This window comes from Scleropages formosus, chromosome 17 (genome assembly GCF_900964775.1).
Source record: "Scleropages formosus chromosome 17, fSclFor1.1, whole genome shotgun sequence".
In the NCBI taxonomy this organism is placed as follows: Eukaryota; Metazoa; Chordata; class Actinopteri; order Osteoglossiformes; family Osteoglossidae; genus Scleropages; species Scleropages formosus.
The window spans coordinates 3,062,926-3,086,867 of NC_041822.1; the positions used below are offsets into that span (position 1 = coordinate 3,062,926).

The 23,942-nt window shown below is 41.6% G+C and overlaps 2 protein-coding genes across 6 annotated transcripts; both read right to left on the reverse strand.

Annotated features, from left to right (window-relative positions):
• Positions 1-1,834: 1,834 nt before the first annotated feature.
• rfesd (Rieske (Fe-S) domain containing) lies at positions 1,835-5,320 on the reverse strand. 3 transcript variants are annotated; one of them, XM_018760033.2, is made up of 5 exons: positions 5,205-5,320; positions 4,819-4,934; positions 4,074-4,260; positions 3,054-3,088; positions 1,835-2,944 (listed from the first exon to the last, which is right to left on the reverse strand). In XM_018760033.2, exons 3-5 carry the CDS (start codon positions 4,234-4,236, stop codon positions 2,675-2,677), a joined length of 468 nt encoding a protein of 155 aa, XP_018615549.2. In that variant the 5' UTR covers positions 4,237-4,260; positions 4,819-4,934; positions 5,205-5,320; the 3' UTR covers positions 1,835-2,674. The 3 variants fall into 3 exon arrangements, with proteins under 3 accessions (XP_018615549.2, XP_018615550.2, XP_018615548.2); XM_018760034.2 differs by having other exon boundaries at positions 4,074-4,187; positions 4,610-4,934; XM_018760032.2 differs by having other exon boundaries at positions 4,610-4,934.
• A 1,123-nt stretch (positions 5,321-6,443) lies between these two features.
• ube2r2 (ubiquitin-conjugating enzyme E2R 2) lies at positions 6,444-22,781 on the reverse strand. 3 transcript variants are annotated; one of them, XR_003798289.1, is made up of 6 exons: positions 21,338-21,521; positions 13,639-13,725; positions 11,648-11,745; positions 11,402-11,536; positions 7,906-10,903; positions 6,444-6,459 (listed from the first exon to the last, which is right to left on the reverse strand). XR_003798289.1 is itself a non-coding variant. In XM_029259488.1 (6 exons), exons 2-6 carry the CDS (start codon positions 21,512-21,514, stop codon positions 10,642-10,644), a joined length of 759 nt encoding a protein of 252 aa, XP_029115321.1. In that variant the 5' UTR covers positions 21,515-21,521; positions 22,653-22,781; the 3' UTR covers positions 7,261-10,641. The 3 variants fall into 3 exon arrangements, 2 of the variants coding, with proteins under 2 accessions (XP_029115321.1, XP_029115320.1); XM_029259488.1 differs by lacking the exon at positions 6,444-6,459 and adding an exon at positions 22,653-22,781 and having other exon boundaries at positions 7,261-10,903; XM_029259487.1 differs by lacking the exon at positions 6,444-6,459 and having other exon boundaries at positions 7,261-10,903; positions 21,338-22,720.
• Positions 22,782-23,942: the final 1,161 nt, after the last annotated feature.

The following is a 23,942-nucleotide window of genomic DNA, read 5'->3' on the forward strand; positions in this document are numbered from 1 at the left end:
CTGATGTATGGATGAGTGACCCTTGGTGAATAAGGTGTGTGGGCTGATAACACTACACAGAGTTCATTGGGAATCACTTCTGAGAAGAGCATTTACTAAATAAATAAATGTAAATGTAAAAAAAAAAAAAAAAAAAAGCATCTCCTCCTGCCTTTCTTACACAAGGCGCCACATGGGACAGCGGGACTGTGGGAACCCGCGGACATTCACCAGTCTAGAGCAACATCCGTGGCTCTAAGTTACTGACTTGTTCACTCCATTAACTGCATGTTTGTGTCATGGTCGCGGAGCTCCGGAGCCTATCCCATGATCATTGAGCACTAAGCCAGGAGGGCACATCACTCCATCGCAGCAAAGCACTTATGTTATAGTTATAATTATAGTAATTAGCTTTTATTTATCTCACACCTTTGTCCAAATCAGCATTCAGTGATGTTTGAACACTAAGAAGGTGTTGATGCTTCTAGTCATTAAAAGAGCAGGATATTATTATACTCTATCAATTCATAGTGAGTGCCAAAGGCCTACTTTGTACTGTGCTGGCAAATATCTATGCTAAAAGCATACATCTTATAAAAGCAAACTTAGTAGGACAAAGCAAGCTATGCATTAATGCATTTAAGTTTTAAATATGCGCTTTAGACAAGTTTTGTATGGCATAGTTACAAAACTAGTTTCATCTGTAGAAACTGGCAAAGACTTATGGGAAACAAAGAAAATTACACTTTCCCAGAATTATCACTTCTCTGTGAAAATTGGGTGCATTACTGAAAAAAAAAAACCACATTTTGTTTCCCAATCGGGGGGCGCAGTGGCGCAGTGGGTTGGACCGGGTCCTGCTCTCTGGTGGGTCTGGGGTTTGAGTCCCGCTTGGGGTGCCTTGCGATGGACTGGTGTCCCGTCCTGGGTGTGTCCCCTCTCCCTCCAGCCTTACGCCCTGTGTTGCTGGGTTAGGCTCCGGTTCCCCGTGACCCCCTATGGGACAAGCGGTTCAGAAAGTGTGTGTGTTTTGCCTTTGATATTTTCATATGTTTTGCAAAATGTGAGTGCTGCTGAAAACTTAGTCTTGATTCTGTGTTAAATGATAAAAGCTCAATTTTAAACAATTGTTCATATTCAACCAAATGACATCCAAGAGTTCAAAAGTCATGTGCGAAAAACAAAGCAAAATGACATTTAAGGATAAGTTTAAATCTCCCTAAAGCCATCATGCTATTCTTGATCATCACAACAGCAGGGTTTCTAGGCTGCTCACTTCATAGTAGTCAGCAGGGCCTAAGAAGTTTGGGCGATAGATAGATAGATAGATAGATAGATAGATAGATAGATAGATAGAATCACATGCTGACAAGTATTAAACAAATTAAATGAAAAGAAAGAAAACAAATAAAAAAGAAATATGAAACAAATAAAAGCAATATCACCAGCCTGCGTGGGTTTCCTCCCACAGCCTAAAGACATGCTGCTCGGGTCAATTGGTGACTCTTTAAAAAAAAAAAAAGTCATCCATAGTGTGAGAGACAAAGAGAAAGTGAGTTTCACCAGTGTAGTGACTCATTGTAAGCACTGTATCTTGGGTGAATAAGGTATGGGCTGGTACTATTACATAGTTTTCATTAGAAATCGCTTTAGAGAAAAGTGTTTGAGAAATTAATAAATTAACAAATGTAGGAAGGTGGCAATAGGTGGGTGACGGTGACAGAGAAGGATAAAGTGTTGTGGTGTGATTTAATGGAAACAACATTTTCCCCTCTGCATTCCTCCAACACCCAAATGCCAACTTTAATGTAATTTATTAACAAAGTTGCTCTGGAAATTATTTAGTAACTGCCATTGTATTTATTGTGTTTCTTAGAGACAATAAAGGTGTAATGCATTGAAAAAAGGACTTTCCATTCATGTGTCAAACACAATAAATTCTAAGGGTAAGCAAGACCAAACTTGCAACAACTACCATTTGAAGCTCTAAATTCTTTACAGTTCTTAACGCACTAATATTTTTAAGAGGATTGTTCTTCGTTCTTACCATTTGAAATGCTCACAAATGGTACTTGACAAACAAGTTAAACTGGTCAAATTCTAAGGCACTGTGGCACCATCTTGTGATTTTTATCAGCAGGCAGCCTGTTTCCTCACTAAAATGAAATGTATCCCTGTGCTTACAGATAACAAACTATTTCAGCACAAGTTCTGCGCTTAACAACTGTATGTCATTGAAAACATAGATACCATAACATTGGTGATATTCTGCAACCCATTTGACCAAATCCAGAACTGAGAAGGATTAAAATGAGACATAAGACGTAGTTACATCCAGTGCTGAGTAAGTATATCGTAAGGAATGTTGGCTTGGCTTTCTTGTCAATAATGAAAACACCACACCCTCAAAATTCCTGACATTTTTACATCAGAGATGAAAAAATATTCCCTTCAATTTATGTGTTGAGTAAAATCCCCCTCTAGTGGTCAAAAAATGCTCATACTACTGCATTTAGTAGAAGAAACCCACTTCCCCAGTGGTCACAAGACACAACCCCCTGGTAAACATAATGAGTTTTACTATAGGTATAACCAACTTTACATAGCAGATCCCTCATGGTTTTCATAAATGGAATGCAATTATTTTACTAAAAACATTTGAATTTGTAATGCACCGTCATTTCTATATAATTTGTCATTTCTTTGGTTTCCGGAGAGTGGCTCTGAACTTTTCAGTCTGATAGTAGTCAGATTCGACGAAGGTGGGCGAGTCATTTAATGTGACAAACACATCTCCATTGATCTCCTTCACTGTGTGGATTCTCTGCTTCTTGCCTTTGGAGATCCATGTGGGATTGGGGACCTTTGCTGCTGGATCTACAGCTTGGTATAAACATTCCCCTTCCAAAAGTGTAATCTTGTACTTGTGCCATGGGCATACGATGCACAACTGGCCATTGAATTCCTGTACACAGAATAGGGGGAGATAAATAGGAGTGCATTAATTGCTCTTCTGGATGATCACTTTCAGATGAAATCCTAGAAGGAAAAATCATGAAGAAATCATGACCAACCTCAATATCTCCATTTTGCAATGGTCCCCCAGAGTCTGCCAAAAAAAGAAAAAATATGTAACAAAATTATAAAATTAAACAATCAATGTGAAAGCACTGCAGTTTCAGTCAGCATAGGGAGGTTTTAGAAGGCAGCAAAAAAGGGAATCATGGTAGTACAGCCTCTCACCTACTTATGACCTATGCGACTTACGACCATCCGTACACACGACCGAAAAAAATACTGTAAAAATTTTAAAAAATAAAGAAAAAATATATGTAAATATAAAATTTATGCTTGGTCGTATGTTTGCCAGTGTTAACGGCTGCGTGCGTACGATAGTGACCGTCAGACGATACCCAGGCATTGTGTACATCACAGCATCTCTCTCAGTTCTCGTCCTCAGTTGCCATTCGGTAAGCGAGCGTTATTCAAGTAAGTCTAACAAATTTTCATGCACGATTAAACCATTATTGTATTAAACCCCCATTAGTGTATTAAAGAAGGTAAAAAATAATGCAGAGAATCTTTTTTAAAAAAAAAAAAAAAAAATAAAGCATACAGTGATTTTAAAAAATGTCAATTCATAAAACTGGTTAAACAAAAATGAGATGATCATGATAAAACTTGCATAAGATAAAAATAAAAATGATGAAATATGAACTAAAGAATCTTAAATAAAATATTTAAAAAACTACAGAATCATATAAAATTTCAATTAATAAAGCTGGTTAATAAAAAACGACATAATCATGATAGAAACTGAGTAGGATAAAAGAATGCTGTAGAGGTATACACTTGTACGTGCCATTCGAGCATACGTCCGACTTACGTCCATTTCGGGACCACCAGTCGCTCAGAACGTAACTCGGACGTATGTTGAGGAATTGCTGTTTCAAGGTACATGCAGTAAAATCCCTCCAATAAAATCATTGCAGCCAAAAAAAAGAGAAAAAAAAAATCAAGAAAACTGCATTGCCTACAAAGATATGTTCAAAATCACACTGAATAATTCACAAGGAAACACGTGCTGTACTTACGATAGCAACGCATGTCGACAGCATGGAACACACCATCATGGTAAAGAACCAGGACATCTCTTCCATTAATAAATTTTGTAACCTTTTTGGCGTGAACGATGTCTTCCCTTTTCCCTATTAAATATGAGGGCGGTGATGAGTTTTTACCCCCCTCTGAAGACATGACAGCAGCAAAAATCTATTCAATCTGTTAAGGGAAACAGAAAAAAAAGAGAACTTGTGTTGAAACATTAAAGCCAAACACGCCTTCTGTAGCCATTTACCGCAGATCACCGCAAAAAGGATCGCAAAACTGAAAAAAAGGAAAAGTTAACAGGCCCTATTTGGTAATACAAAAAAAAAGGAGGAAAACCGCGCTTTTTTTCCCGCCCAAACTGAACGAGCTACTTTCACATCGCCCTACAGTTACAAGTTATTACTGACATTTCAGCAAGCGCATTATGATAAAAAGTGAATTATTCCTACGTGTTCTTTCAAAGGTTTCCTTTGGATGGTAATAAATGTATTAAAATATGACATTTTACAGCCTGACTTACCTTTATTTTATACCGGTGGATACGCTATGGTTTAGACTAGTGAAAGAATTATGGATATACAGTAGCAGCCTGGGGTGTGCGACCGGGTTTGAACAGGGCTTGTGACAGGGACAGGGGACAAGGGGACAAGGGACAGCAGAGGAAAGGAGCCCCAATCGGGACGCTGCTGCTGTGCCGAGGACACGATGCACGCGCACGACAGCTCGTACACGTGGGACTTTATCGCTGTCACACATATGTAGGGGCTCGCGAAACACCGTCTGTTTCAGCGCGCGATTAAGTCGTGATGGGCGTGGTCTTGCTTCCCTGGAAGTGTCGGGCGCTCCTGCAATACACAGTATGCCGTTTTAGGAAACTGCTCGGTCAGAACGTCATCATTTAAGCATATTTAAAGTACGTACTAAAAACTGCGAGTCTTAGTTTAGCGAGTGGTTGTATCAGGTTTTACTGAGTATGGTATGACGATCGCATTTTTTTTTAAATATGCGTGAATTAAGACATAAACTTGTCCTGTTGAGATTATCTGAACAAGCTATTTTGGTTTACAGTGGTGTACGTGACAATAATACGATCACATGCCATGTTCTTTACTGACCTCCATGACACCGGAAGTCACCTTCCCTCAAGCAGCGGACCCGGAAGTGGCTTCAGCTCGAGTAGTTAGCATAAGCTAGTATCTCCAGAATATGCTGGTGTTTGACAAAGCAATTTTATACGTTATGCATAAAATTAAAAAAAAATACACCTTGTATTTTTATAATAAAATGACCGCACATTTTTCTTTACAGTACGATAAAATGCGCTGCTGTCTCCCAACGGACTTTGCCCACCACCCGGCTGCGCAATAAACTTTAGCGTTTACAGAAATTTACAAAAGACAACCCCACACCACACAGCTGTTGAGTTTTATTCCACAAAAGGCTTTAGCCTTGTAATAAGTGTAAATTTTTTTGTTTGCGTGGAGTGGTGATGTTTGCTGAGGTTAAACAAAAATACACCTAGTTACGGTAAGTAGAGAGTTTGGACACCTGTTCAGAAGGGGTTTTTTTTACATGTATTTATTTGAATGATCTCTATGTAGTGTTATGAGCCCACACACCTTATTCACCAAGGTGACTTACACTGCTAGATACACTTACTTACCCTGGGTCACTCATCCATACATCAGTGGAATACACTCTCTGTCACACACACACACACGCACTATGGGGGGAGGAACTGAACAACATGTCTTTGGACTGTGGGAGGAAACCAGAGCACCCAGAGGACACCCATGCAGACTCCACACAGACTGAGCAGGGATTGAACCCACATCCTCTCACACCACCCAGGCGCTGTGAGACAGCAGTGCTACTCAGTATGCCACCATGCGCCCAATAAATTTTTTATTTCTGCTGTATGAAATAATACGTATGGAATTATGCAGTGACAAAGTGTTGAATAAATGAAAAGTAACATTTTAGCTGCTTCAAAGGAGCCACTTGGCATTTTCTCAAGCAGCTTCATGAGGAGCCACCTGAGATGCATCTCCAACACTCTTGAAGGAGTTCCCACATATGCTGAGCACTAGTTGGCTGCTTCTCACCCTGGTCCAAATTTCACTCCTGGGTTTAGGGCAGGTGACTATTTCCAACTCTAAATTTCAGTAAAGTTCTATCACACATAGAAATCAGACATAGGCATCAACTTAACTGTCTGTGTTTGTCTCAGAGAGAAAAAAAAAAAACATTTAAGCATGAGTCTTTATGAAAAACAAATTCAAGTGTCCACACTTTTCACTAGTACTGCGCACGCACGCGCACGCGCACGCACACACACACACACACACACACACACACACACACACACACCTTTCAGGTTTATAAGTTACAATCCGGGTACAGAAAAGGACAATGTGATGGGCTATATCAATAATACAGCATCCTTTATTTCACTTGTCATTAACTTGATGCAGAGACAAAACTAGTTTTGTGAAAGAGTGCATAAGATTATACTAGAACTGCAGGTACTAAGGGGAAACTTTATTAACCATGGAAAATTCAAAACAATCTGATAAACACAAATCAATCATCAGACAAAAACTGAGGCCAGTAAAATTTCAGATAGACACAATTGAAACTTTAATGGAAATTGTAGACTTATACGGTTGTTGTTTTTACCACTTGAAATAGATTCTCCCAGCCAAATATACTATTTGTTCACACGTTTAACACAAAAGTCCAACCTTTTTCAAATCCATCCCCTAAGGAAAAATATTAAACCAGCTTTATAGCTTAATAAGAGCAAGAGCACAGGGTCATACGACCAGAACTGAGCAAGATGTCTTGCATCTTTTCTCCGACACTCACACTCAACCTCAGTGCTTCTGCATCCCAGAGCTTCTACTTCTCTACTGCTCCAGATTGCAAACCTTTCAGTCATTTCTAGTCTGCAAGATCAGCTTTGTTCCAAGGTTGAAACATGTTGCAGATGTTGCTATGAAACCAGAGATTTTTTTTCTGCATATGTATAATCAAATATAACTTTAAATATCAATATGCAAAAATAAGAGGCTGTTGTGCCACTAATGTGAGTGGGGTGCAGAAGCAAATTCATTCAGAACAGTGTGCATACATTTTCTATAGTTCGATCGTTTACGTATTTGTATTTCACACTGGGCGGATGTTTTTTTTTTTTTTGATAATAGCCTTGAGTCTTTGTCCTGGTACTCATTCCATTTTAAATTGATCTACTCATTTAAACTTTATTCACTCAACCTACACTCCTATCCAAAGCAACATACAAGGCCAATGTGAGAAAATGTAACACATTATTCCACAGTTTTATTAAGTAAACATTTCTAATTTAGTCTTTACTAAAGAGGAACCACTGGCTTCAGCAGAGCGGCAGTTAAAACAGTATTTATAACACCGGGTTTAATTTTTCTTCTTAATTACACTAAAATTTGGCAAGCAATCCATGAATGTAACATAATTTCAACACAGACTAAGTTTAATGAACACACCACAGAATTGTATGAAATACTGCATGGCTTTTACCTGACAATGACTTCTGAAAACATTTACATCAGCTGTACAACCCTTTAAAGATCTCTTCCTAATCCAGCAGTACCACTAAACTACTTTTTGCATATCATGCTTACCTGTTTCATTAATTCTTATGCATTATGATCTCACAGTATCATAGGCCATGCTGACAGCTCCTGCTCAGAATAAAAAACACTGCTTCGTCATTTGTGCCTGTCACTAAATTGCCTTTGGCCCATATCAGTATCACTGAAATGTACGCTTGTAGACACACACACACACACACACACACACACCTCAAACTGCATCGTGTCAAGTTTGATCTCCAAGCCTTTTGACAAGATAGTAAATGATTAAACTGTCAAAAGCTGTTGTGTTCAAATAAATCATCCATGCATATGTTGGGTTGGCCCTGATCAGGCCTTTGTCATCCGAAAGCATTTGGATGAACAAGATTTTATTTTGCCGACAGGCAAGGTTTTTTTTTTTTTTTTTAAAACCCTTCTCAAAATGAATGAAGTTTCTCAGCAGTAGGCTTCACTAAGCAAAGTTCACCGACTTGAAAACCAAAAGACTTGTATTGTTTTCAGCAATCCCATTTCCACACTCCAGCGATACATTTTCAGGACATTTTTAAAAAGCTATGCAATATAAATTTTTCATTTTTAAAAGTGACTCAATACTTTCATAAAGTTATCACCTCTCTCTCTCTCTCACACACACACACACACACACACACACTACAGGGAATGAAACAAAAACAGCTAAATTGGCTGGTGTCAGCTATGCACAGCGCCCAGCAACACTAATGCTTTCAAATCCTATTCAGGAGCGTATTTATGGTATGCGTTCTTTTTTTCCTTGTCCATCATTGCATTTGACTGTTTAAAAAGAAGATGTCTCAACATCAGTGTGACAGGTGAGGAAAGACTTTCCAAGAAATGAATTTACTGCTTCTGTTGTTGCCGTGTCGGGGGGGGAGGGAAGAAAAAAGTGTTTCATTTATGACTTTGTTGTTGGCAGTCCCTCAAAGATCTCAAACTCAATCCAGCAGTCCTTCAGAGTTATACTCTCATGTTCTCTCTCTGCTTGTGGAGCAGGGGCCAGCAGACATACTTAACATCCAAAACCTGCAATATGCTCCCTGGTGGCAGGAGTCAGTATTGTGTGGCGCCTGGAAGGGCCTTTCCTCAAAAACCTGCTTCCATAGTATTTTCCTTTGGGTACATTTACCTTAGGTGTGGAGCACTGTCCCTTGTATACATATAGCACACATCCGTAGCACTGTCCACTTGCTACCTTTCTACAATTATTGTTGCCGTTTTGAAACCTTATCCTCCTTTGCACTTGTGTTCCCAAGGTTGTGTGAGTGCGTCCTCCTCTGTCCTTCAGGCTTGGGCCTTTTGTTCATGGTTACAGCATCACAGCAGAGCACATACAGAGTGCATTGCGCAAGTCCAAATTTTTTAAATCACTATTTTTAAACAGCTTTAAAGGAGCAGACCGCACAAAAACAAAATGAGGCTCATAACCGGGGCTTAAAATTAAGTGTTGCTTCCCAGACTCCCTCATCTGATGTGCTGCTCAGTCCAGATAATTCTCAGATCAAGACCAAAAAACAAGAAAGGAAATTCCAAGACATGCAGGTTCTTCCTAAGAGAAAGGTGGCTTGACACAAGAGGGAGGCTCCTCAAAACCCATGTACCTGCTGAACACTTGCCAGTTCCTGTAACACTGAAAACACCATCGTGTCTGGAGGCGTCATGCTCTGTGTTACCGTATTAAAAAGTGCATTTTTATTTGTGGTTATGTATGCAAAGGTTTCCATGGGTGCAGGGTGATTAGTCCTTCCTAAAGGGTAAATTTTAGAATGAGTAAACACATAGCACATGCACCTCCAGACCTCCGGTCAGTAAAACCTACCACCTCCTGATGGTGGGGTCATGTTCCTGTACATTCCACTGACAAGGCAGCAGCCCCATTGGTGCACTGTTTGACAGGCCTGGAGAAATAGGATTTTCAAGTCCACATCTCTGCTGTAGAAAAGAGCATGTGCAGTCTTCCACACAAAGCGGAGAGAAGCCACTTCCATCTCTCATCAGCTGCATTTTGACACTCCAATGTTGGGGAGGTGAAAGGATCGCTCCAATGGGGCCTTAGTGCACCGTAAAAAGTGGTAACATGAATAACAAGCTGTACTGAAACATATTTAAGGAGAGAAAGTGCAGTAAAAATTAAACATGGAAATAAACCAGAAGCAAAGATTCATCAGCACTTTCGGCAAAAGCCGTGCCTCCAGGTAGATAGTTCCACTAGTGCAAAGAGCAAGGCCACACCTACTGTCAATATGAATTTTGAGTGTACTGCTGCAGTCCTGTAAGAGGGACTCTTTGACTCTCATAATTAAAGTCATCTGATGAATGATAGGGCCAGTAATGAAGTGAACAATGTCATTGCCAAAGTCAGCATGTACATCTGCATGGGTTGGTCAACAAGACATTGGAGGAGAATGATTATGGGGAAATGAGTCACAGTACAGAGCATTGCACAGCTCAACTAAACAGGGGCAAGACACTAATTTGACTTTGCGAAGGAAGAGGGCCATGGCATATGGGGAGGACTGTTTTAGACAGACATTACTTATTTGGGGGCTCTTCTAGTCACTTAGTAAATGTGTCTGGACAGAATCGGTGGCCAAGCAGCCTTGCTATGAGACATGTTCGTGGCTGTGCTATAGTGTACAGGTACACGTATTCTTTGGGAAGGAAGAGGTGAGCACTGGGATCATCCAGCAGCACTATTGACATATGCATTTCTTCAGCAAGAGAGAAGACAGGAGCATGGCAATCAAGGAAAAGTGAGTACTAGGAAGGAGAGACAGGCAGGAGCACACGTGCATTCCTGTGAGCACGTATTCAGGGAGAGGGCTCCTGCAGAGGGACATTAATAGGACACATGGGGGCAGAAGGGGAAGGGCAAGGTGTGAGAGTGTCATGGGCAAGACGGTCAGGACTCCTCGTTGCCAGAGTCATCCTCGTCATTATAACAGTCTCCTCCTTCACCACTGTTCTCTCCACCGGCCCCGCACACCTCCCCATCTTCATCGTCCTCCTCTTCCTCAATGTCGTCATCGTATAGATCATCATAGAGCATATCAGAGCTGCTGTCGTGGGAAGGCACTTTGGTCTGGATGCAATACTCAGCTAGCGTGGTGGGGACCTTGACTCCATCCCGCTCAGCCTCCACCTTAGTGGACAGCACCTGCTTCCTGTGTCCAAAAAGAAACTGCAGTGAGACACAGTTGGACCACTGGGCATATCTATGATGATTCCTTTGTCCAGTATTTGAATCCAAAGGTACTCCATTTCACATCTTCCACTGCCCTTATGCTGCAAAATTCTACCCTCCACATATCATAAAAAGAAATTTGTATTGATTGAAGTGGAGCATTGATATTGCAGGTGATAACCAACTAGTTTACACTCAGCTGACATAAATGTAAGTTAAGAAAGACTTTTCATTTATTATAGACATTTTGCAAGTGTGAAAAGTGGACAGTTACACTTTTGCTTCATGGACAAATGTGTATTAAAACATATCCTATTGGGAACAAAGCAATACCTTCTGCTACACTGTATAATGTTATATATTACTAGCAAGTTTGAAATTAAACAGCATAGCTGTTTCCCAAGTTACAAACTTCAACAAATTTACATGAAAAGGCATTAACAGATGGAGTGTGTGCAACTAAGGGGCATTTTCTAACCTGATAATCTCTGCATACTCCTTGTCCTTGCCTTTGCTATCCCTCCACTTGCGGAACATCACGGAAGCATCCACGTTGGCCGGTGAAAAGGTGTTTGGCTCGTTCAGTAGCGAAATCACGCTCAGCAGGATGGTCCTAGATATTCAGAAAAGCCCATGTATGTGTGTCTACTAACATCCTAAAATTCACTGGAGGTTCATTTCACTTTTCAACCAAAGTAAATGGGAGTGTTCTCTTTTATGATACCTGACATTCTGGGTAGGGTTCCACCTTTCAGATGGCAGCTCTCCACTCTGCGGGTCATCCACAGGCGGGTGTAGGATCGAGATACACACATCCCCATTCTGCAAAACAGTACAGCTGATTAGATGTGCAGGGATACACACACACGCGGGATAAGCCAAGTGACAATTCACTGAACTGTAAAAGTTCCCTTTTTTTTTTTTTTTTTTAAATTTGACCACATCTTTTGTCAGATCTAGCAGCATGTGAATGCAGACAGACAGAGAAAAATTACACCACGATGGTTTTTATATCGTTTCCTTGGTTCTGGAGATAATGTAATGTACACTGTTAGTGGGGGGGGGGGGAAATTGCCCCTTCACAGTCAGCAATTGCTTGTGCCACCCTTAACTGCAGTGACTACAACTAAAAACACTTCCTGTAGCTGTTGGCCAGGGTAACACATCGCTGTGGATCAATTTCAGCCCCCGTGCAGAACACCTTTAGCTCAGCAACATTTGCAAGTTTTGAGTACAAACAGTTTGATTAAGATCTTGCCATGACATCTTGGTTGGATTCAGGTTAGCAAACTGACTAGGGTACTCCATTACTTTTTCCTCACTCATTCTGCGGTTGACTTGCTTGTATGTTTGAGATCACCGTCTTGCTGCGTAACCCAGCTGTCCTTCAGTGGACTGATAGCTTGACATTCTCCTCCGGAATTTTCTGATACGAAGAGGAATTAATCAGTCCTTCAATGACGGCAAAACACCCAGCTTCTGTGGCAGCAAAAATGGAAAAAAAAAAAAATCCCCAAACTATAAGAAAGCCACCATTTCTTGACTGTTGATAGAAGGTTCTTATTCTGCAGTGCCGTGTTTGGGTTTCACCAGACTGAAAAGATCTAATTTTCCAAAAATGTGGTCCAAAAAGATCTAATTCTGATTTATCAGCCCACAGAACATACTTCCTGAAGTCTTGAGACAAGACGGTGCTTTCTGGTGAACTGAAAATGAGTTTTCATGTTCTTGAAAGTAGTAGTTGTTGCCTTGTCACTCTCCTGTGCGTCTTATTTTTACAATGCCTTTCTTATTGTGGAGTCATAAACACTGACACGAGTTTAGATAAGACAATCCTGCAATTCCCTGGATGTTGCTCTGGAGTCTTTCGAGTTCGTTGATTTTATGCCTTGCACGTGGAAAAATTTTACCAGGACAGCCAGTCTTAGATTCACCACGGTTCCAGACTTCCTCCATTTAATGAGTACAGCTCTGAACAGTTGAGGTTGAGACCTTCTATGAATCTCTGTTTTGCCAACTTGACTTTTTCTGGTAAGGGCTGAAGTAGTTGTTTAGTGGTTTAAGTAGTTAAGAAATTTACAGAATTATATTGGATGACGTACCCCAAATCTGGACTGAATGTTCAGACAGCTGATGCTAACTAGACCCTTAACTAGGCGGATTAACATTAGGGAGCATTTACTTTGACACCTATGAATGCACATTTCATTACCTCCTACTTTAAGAAAATTACATGAAAACAATACTCCTTTAGGCTCCATTTATACCAGTAAAACTGACGAAAATACGTAAAAAATCTGCAGAAATGGAGAAAATTGGAAAAAGAAATATTGACAGTATTTATACTAGACAGCTGGTAGCATTGAGGTTGAGCTACTACCTTTGGACTCAAAGGTCACAGGTTTGATTCTTACCTCTTGCTGTAGAACCCTTAAGCAAGGTACTGACTCTAAATTGTGCCATTAAAATTACCCAGCTGTATAAATGGCTAAATAACTGTAAATACCTTAACATTGCTTAGGAGAAAAGTGTCAGCTAAAGGAATACATGTACTTGTTCACAGTACAACATTTTATGTCAGTTATACTATAATCACATTTATAGCCAGAGAAAAAAAAACTGCACTATCAAGCTCAAAAAGTAATAATATGGTGAAACTGTAGCAATATGTCCCAGATAAAATAGGTTCTGTAAAAGGTATATTGAGGGTCTTACCTCATAGATATTGGGATGCCACATCTTGGTAAGAAACCTGAAGGTAGGCGGGGAGTATGGATAATCTATGGGAAACTTGATGTGAGCCTGTGGACCAAAAACAGATAAGGGTATGATGATGATGAGGGAATTATTCCAAGACTAAAGCAATGGTACTTTTTCCCTTTCCAGACCTTGTCAATATGGATGGCATGATGGTACAGTGTACAGTAGCGCTGCTGTCTCACAGCACCTGGGTGGTGTGAGAGGACACGGGTTTGATCCCCGCTCGATCTGTGTGGAGTCTGCATGTTCTCCGGATGCTCTGGTTTCCTCCCACACTCCAAAGACATGCTCTTCAGGTTCCCCCATAGTGAGTGAGTGACAGAGAGAGTGTGTTCCACTGATGTCTGGATGAGTGACCCAGTGTAAGTAGTGTATCTAGCAGTGTAAGTCACCGTGGTGAATAACGAGTGTGGGCTGATAACACTACATAAAGTTCATTGAAAGTCGCTTTGGAGAAAAGTGCTAAATAAATAAATGTAAATATCACTACACAACTGAATGTACCGTGCACGTAAGAGTCTGAATGATATCCAACAGTAGTGTGTGACTGACATGTAATACATAAAGAATCAGCTTTTCTTTACAGTGTGCAAACCAGAAATGTCATTTATGTGTTACTTTTCATTTAACAGAACAAAGCAGCCCTTCCATCTCTCCGCAGCACCCAGGTCAGGAGGAGAACTCATCTGGGGGAATTAACAATGACAAGAGGCCACAGTGGTGCAGCTACATTTGCTCTAGAAATCATGTTGCAGTGTTCTTGTTCCTACTCGTGTCACTTACAACACACGTATAGAACTACCGTAAGCGCCTCATTTCCTGCGGCAAATATGCAGCTGGAGAAAAGGGTAATAACCCCGTCTGCATTGCTGGATTTACTACAGTTAACTACGCATGTTTTCAAAGAAACTACGGAAAGCTTTAGTTAAACTGCTGCAAAACGGGTAAGACCTTACTGGACAGCATCGAAACAAAAACCTTCATTCAAAATGAGATTTAGGCGTTGATCCAAAACAAAGCTCCTTTTATTCGAGGATGACAGATGTTGGCTCTGCGAACACTTACTCAAGGAGAGACTAGGAATAAAAGCACTTTCAAGCAAACGAAACGGGGTATTCGTTGAACGGAGAGACTCGACGTCCGTGGCCCACACCCTCGGCGAACTCCAGTACTGCTGACTCACTGTGAATGTCGAGATGAGCTGCCTTTTTGTGCCATGCTGCACAACAGAATTCCAGCCCCACAGAAAGAGAGAGGGGAGGGATAAGGGAGGGGGCCGATCTAGAGGGGAGCCAGGGAAAGAGAGACAGCAGGTGGAAGGCTGGTCTTTCTCTGTGCTAAATATAGCAGGGTCTCTGCTGGAGAGTGATCTGCATTTAGGACAGAGCTGTCAGAAAGCTGGAGGGAGAAATTCATGCACGCTCTCCTTAAACCCCATGCTCTCTGTACACAGAACACTCCCATCTCCATTTCAGCCGTTAGCTCCGGATCGGCAACACACTTGCTCCTTTCAAACACTCATGGTGAACCCCACCATGCGATTCAACTTCTTTTCCAGACTTCCACTTACCGCTGGCGTTCAACTACGCTTATTCTCCTTCAAGACGAAACATCCTACTTAGCTCCATACTGTTACACTTCTTTTAAATCGATCACACACATTATGTTTTAGACATAATGACCATTTAGCACTAGCAAATATTCGCAGCTGATTCATAATTCAGACACATATTCACCTTCATGTTCAAAACACATTTTGCACTACATAAAAGAAAGGAAACGAATAACTTTGTAAAGAACACCCTGCCAACTATATGTTCTATACCCAGTAACTGCAAACAAAGGTTTCATATATACAATACACATTATATTTTAATTGTCAGCAGAGTCATTAAAAAAAAGACAGAATTAATACTGAAGAGGCCTATCGCCTGCACCTCTGGGAGGGACAGAGGTCTCTGGAGGGAAACTGATACTGCTATCGGACTTTTCAACATAGTCTGCACGTCCACGAATTCACACTTTCACAAGTGTGCACCAACCTTCATCTAAAATACTTGTTTCTCTTTCTCCAAAGGGAAAGAAAGTGTGAGTGTATTACACTCACACAGGGAGGGGGAAAAAAAAACGTAAAGAACCAAAATACGAATGTATACGCCTTTCTCCGGGCTACGTGCTCGGCGACAGGCTAAACCGTACAGACCAGCATTTCCGAGCCTGTTCCTCACCAACTTCATCACCTCGGAGATCCTACGCCCCCCCAGAGCCCATCGGAATTGCCATCTCACCAGTGAGGCAGTGCAGGTGGCGGAGGGAGAGGAAACAGAAGCGGGGCCATGAGCCGGGCCACGTGCTCGGCTAAAGGCTAACCCGCACAGACCAGCACTTCCGAGCCCGTTCCTCACCAACTCCAGCTTCAGATCTGACACCACCTTTATCACCTTGGAGATCCTATGCCTCCCTCAGAGCCAATCTGAATTTCATCTCACCAGTGAGGCAGCGCAGGTGGCGGAGGGAGGGGAAACAGAAGCAGGGACGTGGCCCGGGCCAAACGCTCGGCTAAAGGCTAACCCGTACAGACCAGCACTTCTGAGCCTGTTCCTTGCCACTTCCAGGTCTATTACAAATGAGAAGGAGGAGATCAGACGTGGATCGGACGTGGGGCTCCGGGAAGAGGTGGAGGACTGTGCGTCTTTGTGAACAGAACAAGCTATACGTTGCCCAACAAGCCGAGGCTACGTTAACTTTAGAAAAGCTACACGAAAGGACTTCTAAGTTTCAATCTGATTATTTATTTACTGATTTCTTTAAGTGTTCTTTCTTTCTGCTGCTGTTGTTCTGAAGGCTGCCACACAAAATTTCACTGGGTTACATATAATGACAATAAAGCACCTCATCTATACAACACAGCTGGTTGGACAGACACACTGTGCTGACAGCAGAGTCACTGATGAACACATCATCAAACAAGTCTGAGTAAATCAACACCCAGAGCTCAAAATACAAGGTCTGCAAGGTACACTGGTACTGCTAGAGATCATTTTTCCACCCACCCTCCAATGAACACACACCGTAACTGCTGCTGGCATGGGAGAACTTGGCTTAAGGGAGAGAAATGAATGTGTGTGAGAGCAGTGTGGGGGTGGGGAAGAAGTTTTTTTTACGAGGAAAGACGCGTGGTTTGAAACAAGTTCGGTACAGAAATCATTTGACGCCCTAAACTCTGGACCTGACAAGGTGGCAGAGGGAATGCAACGCTAATGAGGAACTGGCAGGGTACCACACATCAGAACACTCAAACAGCATTGCAAAATTTACAGCAGGTTATCTTCTACTGGGGAGACAATCCATTAAATTGTCCTGTTTATCACTGCTATTACTGACCAAATTCCAGTTTGGCAGGAGAAAGCGACCAGTGCTCTGCTGGCCTGGCCTTGCTTCCCTTACAACCCTTCTCCTTGCCCACCCTGAACACTAAGGATCCAATAGAGGACAAGCAGGTTTGCTTATAGATTATTGATCAGATGCATTATTAATTCTGCAGTCAGCAAGTTGTACCCTTCCCTCTCTCAACTTTAACCAGCTTCATTCTTCTTTAGAGATCGTGTGTCTAGATGCACAATCTCTTCAGTCATCTGCATTCTGTGTACCTGTGGATGTCTCAAATTGCTTTCATTCTTGAGTGTTATGCAGACCGTAAAGATGGATTATTGAGGAAAGCCACAATGTAAATGTAATACCTGTCACATGCAAAAACTGTGTCAATGTAATTCTATGCAAAATTTAATAACTGTAGTAACATAAGTGAAAGCAAGTAACTATAAAAACTATGGTTTATGTTATATATTTCACGTAACACGTTTTACAGCTTATCTAGATTTTTGCAAAAACATGAAACCACAGAGTGTTGCTTATCGGTAACATCTGATGCCCCTACCTCAGAATCAGAAAAACTCATTTTCAGAATATTTAGAATCATAAGTATTTCCCCATGTCAAATGGCTACATATAAGCTTAAGGTAATTTGTTTTTAGGCAGCAAGATAGAAAAAGCTAATGAATCTTTTATGGAAAAGCAAAATACTTATATAATGTCAACAGAAAACTTTAAACATGATAGGACTGAAAAGGCTATGGTCAAATTGATGAGAAAATAATAGCAAGTTGTTCCTGAAAACCAGGAGACAGACACAGCAAGCTGCTAGTCAGAAGACAGTAACACTTTACTGTCTTGATTTTTTTTTTTTTTTTTTTAATTTTTGCATGGTGACCTAGTTTAAGGACAGCACTGCCAAACAGCCAAGAATGAGCTGGCACAAAAACTTCACCAGTCTATTCTTCACGGAGGTACAGGAAGAGCTGGTGGAAATATTTTGACCACACTTTGTCTCACAGAGCTCCAATGACACCACTTCAAATCATACAACTGCTAAAACAATAAGATCAAATAAATCAAGTACATGCATCACTTATTTACAGCATATTTTAAAAAGCCTTTTAGAACTATTGACACAGGGTACAGCAGTTTTGGAATTGAGAAACCCTTCTAAAGCAGTTACTCCTGTAAGGTTGCAGTTGATGTATAGCCTTCGCCCGCAGAATGAGCGCAAAGAGGCAACTTGTTCAATTTTGTTCTTGTCATTTTTATTACCTGAAGTACCTTGATCAGCTTTGCAAAAAACTTAGCAAAACCTAACCATAGCACCCAGAGGGCTCCTCCGATGTGTTGTACAAACCATTGCACATCTAATGGTACAATTCAAGAGCACATCCCAAAACAACCCGATCAAGGATCACAGAACAAGATGCACGTGTTTTCACCGTCCTTCTCAGTTTCGCTTCTTGTCCTTAGAGATACCATTAATATCCTCGCGGAGCTATAAGTAGGAGACACGAATCACATTGACAGGAAAAGGGGCCAAAGGGAGAGGATGAGAAAGGCAGGGAATGAAGGAATCAGGAGGGAGGGAGAAAAACGGTACTAAAGGAGCAGTCTACATTGTGTCACTAGTCCAAGTCCCACAGAAAAGAGTGTTAAGATCACAAACAAGCACTCGTGTACAAACACACCACGCAATTCCTTGCTGAGACACAAACCGTTGCTTGTGTTTTTCATAAGTGCCTTTATTAACGTATAAACTGTTGCTTTTCTTCTTCATAAACATCTTTATTACACCCACCCCTCCATCCTCAACACACATATCACATTTGATATTGATTGTGTTCTGAATGAAAACAAGCTGTATTTACTCCTTAATTTGTCTTCCTTTTTCCACTTATCGTCGTAATTACAGCTCCTTACTTTCATTTGATTACCTGCCATTATCTTACTCCCCCCCCAGCACAACGCTGCTAACTGAAAGTTTGTGACTCCTCTGCTTTGTGACAAATCAAAGTCTACAGATTCCTTACATTTCAATTTATTCTGAAAACAACTGACAACAACTGCTACACTTACGGTACAACTTGGTGCAGGTCAACCCAACCCAAGGGACAAAATAAGAAGTACTGAAATGTAGACACTGGTACAAAGGTTAACAAGGTGAAAATCCAACAATGGTTTACAAAGTAAACACAGTTACTTTACCTAAATTACTCCCGTTAATTTCTGGACAGTCGGTTTAACATACACTATATACTTTGGAAACACAGCACCTAAAAATAAATAGGAAAAACCCAAAGCATGCAATTTTTTGTCCCATTAGCAGCCTTACAATGGCTACTTTAAAAATCATATGTCATCACATTAACATTGTTGCACTTCAGGTCTAGTTCTGCATGACAAGTTTGCCTCAAGATACAGGACAAGGAGACAACAAAATCATTTAACAATCTAATAAAGCAATCTTGTTAAAAAATCCAAAGACCTAAGTTTTGGTAAACAAAGGTTTTACTTCATCAGAAAGAAAACCTTGAAAGAAAATATACTTGTGCAGCAGCAGTATTTATTTATTCATCACTTTAAAACGATTTAACCAATCCTGTGGAGCTTAAATTAATAAAATCAAATGTTTAACTTGGTCACAAGATGAGCTGTAGTTTTAATAACTGACAGCTAATGTATAATTTTAAATATCTTATGGTGCTGATTACATAACAGTATCTCACTATTTCACCTTGGCTTTAACTGATCAATAAAAAAATACTTTAATGGGAGAACTGGTGTGTTAACCGAAAATCTCAAGTAATGCCGTTCTTTGAAGAAAATATACTTAAGGAAAGGAAATGTGTGTTTGACAAACTTGAACAGCAAATTACTTGTGTAGCGTAAAAGTAAAAAATTAGGCCATTCTCATATTACATGCCAAGTTCAACAGGGAACAAAATGCACTTCAGCTTTGCCAACCGAGCAGCCTACAGGCTTTGCATTTTATTAAGTTTATCGTTGGCAAAAATATCTGAATAGAGGCAGCCAGGATTGGCACTGAACTGTGTATGTTTTCTATAGATGAAGTTCAAGCCCTTCCTCAGTGGAAAGAGGAGGAGGAAACTCAGTTTGCTCTCTCATTACATCCTGATGTGACTAAAAGAGTATTGATCCTGGCTTGGTACCAACTGACAATGCTAAATCACAGAACAGTCCTGTTGACTGCACTGCAGGGAGAGCAGGCATTTTAACTCAGACTCTGGCATTATTGCAATTCTCAATATTATACCATTCTATTGGATATTGTGGCCTAATGCCAAAATATATTACTGATGACAGGTTGTTTTCCCTTTCTGTAACCTACTGACAACTTGTTTAATAACTTGCCACCAGAACTTGGTGCATAGTTCTTTGATGAATTATTCTGAAATGGTTTAAACAGAAATGACACTAGTTCACGGCTTTTCACATTGCACCGTTGGTATATAGGGAGAAGCCAGTCCCCTGTTACAAAGCAATGCACTTTGAATTATTTACCCCACTTGGCAGGACACGAGTGAGTGCCTGGTTTGGGTCAGCGTTGTGCTATTGTGTTTCCCAGCCACTGGTATCGCATCAACAGGTAAACATTTCTCACCACAGCACAAAGCAATACCTCACAATCAACTCAGCATGTGAAAACCATGTCCTCCAATACCTAGAATTGTTTAACACAGAAGAAAATTCCCCTAGATCCTGAAAACCGAGAGAGAGAGAGAGAGAGAGAGAGAGAGAGAGAGAGAGAGAGAGAGAGAGAGAGAGAGAGAGAGAGAGAGAGAGAGAGAGGTGGCAGTTCACCAGAACTGCCTACCAAAGACAGTAAGAAGAAACAAGATGTTCATAATGGATCACCATTGAAAACTGACTGAGTTATACTTGATTGTACACTACCCTAAAATTAGTCAGAATCTGTTCATTCTTGCCTGCTGCCTTTTTCCTGGTCATTCAAGTCTACCTTGAAGTGTGTGAGGTGATGGGGAGGGGGGGGGATCAACATTATTGATTAACAGAGTAAAGCAAAAGGCAGTTCAACTCCAAGAAATTCATCTTGACATTTCTGCTGACCTCTCCAGCTGTCTTCACCACACTTTGACTTTAAAGGCTGAGTAGATGTAACAATAGCAAAAAAAAAAAAACAAGGTGCGATCTAGATAGGAGAAATGTCCATTCTTCCCTCTTTCGATCCTCCGCCTCTCAGTGACTCAAATATTGCCCTTCCCAAATGAGGTCTGGGTGATCCAAAACTTACCTTGAAATAGCCCCCTTCATACAGTGTGTTGGGCGGTCCGAAGATGGCCACCTCCCAGTTGTACAGGTCCGATTCCTCGACCAGCGTGATGCGGAACCCCTCTACCGGCTCCTCCTGCAAAGACTTCAGCTCCAGCATGAGAGCCTTCTGGGAACTTGGCATCTGCTGTTGCGCCATGCTGATGCTGCCGGCCAAAGTCAAAGCCAAAAGGGTTGTTTAGAAATAACCAGTAGGGTAGAAGGAGAGCTCAAAGTTGGACTAAAGACTTTAGACTTTGTTTTTTTGTTATCTTGGCAGTGTTGGGAAGATCCGTCACTTTCACTTTCAGAGTCGGGAGAAAAATACAAGCGTGCTTCTCTGACGTTTCAGCCGCGATGAACCACGAGAAGGCTCGAGCCAACGGCGTTAAGATGCAGAGGCGACCGAGATGCGGGTCCCTCGGTGAAGCCGACACTCCCGCTCCTCAGCTCAGGTGTCGCACCTCAACAAAAACCTTTCAAGGGAACGATGGGTGGCAAAAGACACAACACTGAGCAGACATTCACCGCCAACCTTCACAGGGCAAATTCAGCTTTCCCAGCAATGCCATTCACACTCCTGTTGGCTCTTTCAGAACATATTTACACAGCTAAGTGCGGCCAAATGACATGTCGGACTTGGAACCCCACAACAGGCCAATGGGCACCAAAAAAAGAAAAAAAAAAGAAAAAAAGAAAAAAAAAAGAAAAAAAATCATAGTGAGGGACAGCTAGTTAAATCTCCATGGCACAAAGTGTTAAGATTCTTTCTTCTGTCAAAACATCGGCGTCAGTGACAAAACTAATTATTGATATTTTTCTGAAGGGGGGGCAGTAAAAATGTTACCGCGAATTTTAGGGAAAACATTAGTTCGTGTTACTGAGAGCTACGGCCGCGACTCGAGTGTCGGTAGCTCATCGCCAGCTCGTTCCTGCGCGATTCGCTCGGATTAAAAGCAACTGTGAGCGAATTTTCACGACTAATGAGGAGGAGGCGAGCGGAGGACAAGGAACGAGGTGTATTGCGAGCCCGTTCCGACGTGTCGCTCCGTCGAGCCGATGTAAACAAAGCGAGGAGCCGGCGGCTAGCGGTAGCGCGCAGCTCCAGAGCCCTCGGACTCGAGTCGGAGGCGATTCTCAGTTACGCTCCTGTCGACAGAGTTGATCCCGCAACTCGGTACCCCGCCGTTGCCCCCCCACACTCCTATATGATCAGGAAAGTAAGAAAACAGGGAGGGGCTGGCGAACAGAACAGCGTCTTTTCCTTCCCCCCCCCACGCTCACTCCTGTGTGCTCACACTTGTATTATCCACGCGGCTGCGTTTCCGACTGTCCGGGGTGAAAACAAACACAGAAGTGTCACACACACACAGAGTCTGGCAACGTGCGTCGTGTCGCCGCGTCTCTCCGCTGTCCATCTGCCCTCCTCCTCCTCCTCCTCCCGCTAGGTCGGGTCTCCAGCTGATCCGGCCGTGTTTGTATTTGTTTGTGCGCGTGTCCGCTTCGCCACACGTAGCTGTAACTATAAGCACCGCGTACGACCGGGCGCTCTGTCTCCCTAACTAACGCCGAAGCTTGGCGATTGGGGTTTTCGCAATACACACACGTATCGAATGCGTACGCTGGTGGGAGGAAGAGGGGACTCGTTTCACTCCATCTGCTTTTTTAGCTCGCGCTGTCTTTCCTTCTGCTTCCGGCTGACAGAATGCGCTTCGACACCTCAGCGTCACGTCGGCGCGTAGCCGCCGCCACTCTTTCGCACGCCGAGGAGCACGTATGACGTACACCGACCGACGTAGTCCAACGTGCTCCCACGTGCACAGACGTACTCCAACGTGCGCCACCCGTTCTAACTGAACGGGTGCGCATGGTTCTTCCGTTAGCATTTTAAGTGATAAAATCACTTCAGCGTAACCGGCACACACTTCAGTACTAATTGGGAACGATTTATCTAAATTCTTACAGTCATAATACACCTCTGGTGAATTGTGTTTTTTATTTATTTATTAAAAAGAACGAGACATGAAATGGAGCTAATAGAAACTTTTGTTTGGGACATTGTGATATTCCATATTGCTAGTAGTTTTGAGGTCACTACGATATGAAAAATCAAGGAATTACATTTTACAAAATCAGCTTAGCTTGTCGAACATCAAAAGTTAGCAAAATATCTGGTAGCAACAACTTTTTATCATAATTCATGTCTTCATTAAGATTTATTTTGCAGACGCCTTTGTCAGGCTTTGTCCTGCAAGACTTACTACGTTACGTTTATATACAAGACTACTTACAGCAATTTACCCTTTTAATGCAACTGGGTGTTTTTTTGCTGAAACACTACAGGATAACTACTTTGCTAAAGGGTACTATAGCCAAGAGATGGGATATGAGTCTGAGTCCGTCAACTGAAAAGCGACAGCTCTGATCACTATGCAGCCTCGTAAGACAAAATATTTACCGCCAGCTAGTTTTATTATTATTTGTTCGTGTAAAAAATCCAAGGGAAACTTGTCGATTATACTATATCATTACGAGTTTTGTCCTTATCTGGATGAAGGATAAATGTTAGACCTTGTTTTAGACCTTAT

Excerpts from the sequence above, each read along its gene's own strand:
- rfesd (XM_018760033.2), bottom strand. The coding sequence starts at position 4,236 with ATGTCTTCAGAGGGGGGTAAAAACTCATCACCGCCCTCATATTTAATA. Across the intron at positions 3,089-4,073 it reads TGTCGACATGCGTTGCTATC|ACTCTGGGGGACCATTGCAA; the intron begins GTAAGTACAGCA and ends TTTTTTTGGCAG. Across the intron at positions 2,945-3,053 it reads TGCAAAATGGAGATATTGAG|GAATTCAATGGCCAGTTGTG; the intron begins GTTGGTCATGAT and ends TTCTGTGTACAG.
- ube2r2 (XM_029259488.1), bottom strand. The coding sequence starts at position 21,514 with ATGGCGCAACAGCAGATGCCAAGTTCCCAGAAGGCTCTCATGCTGGAG. Across the intron at positions 11,537-11,647 it reads AACCCTACCCAGAATGTCAG|GACCATCCTGCTGAGCGTGA; the intron begins GTATCATAAAAG and ends CTGAATATCTAG. Across the intron at positions 10,904-11,401 it reads GAGTATGCAGAGATTATCAG|GAAGCAGGTGCTGTCCACTA; the intron begins GTTAGAAAATGC and ends TTTTGGACACAG.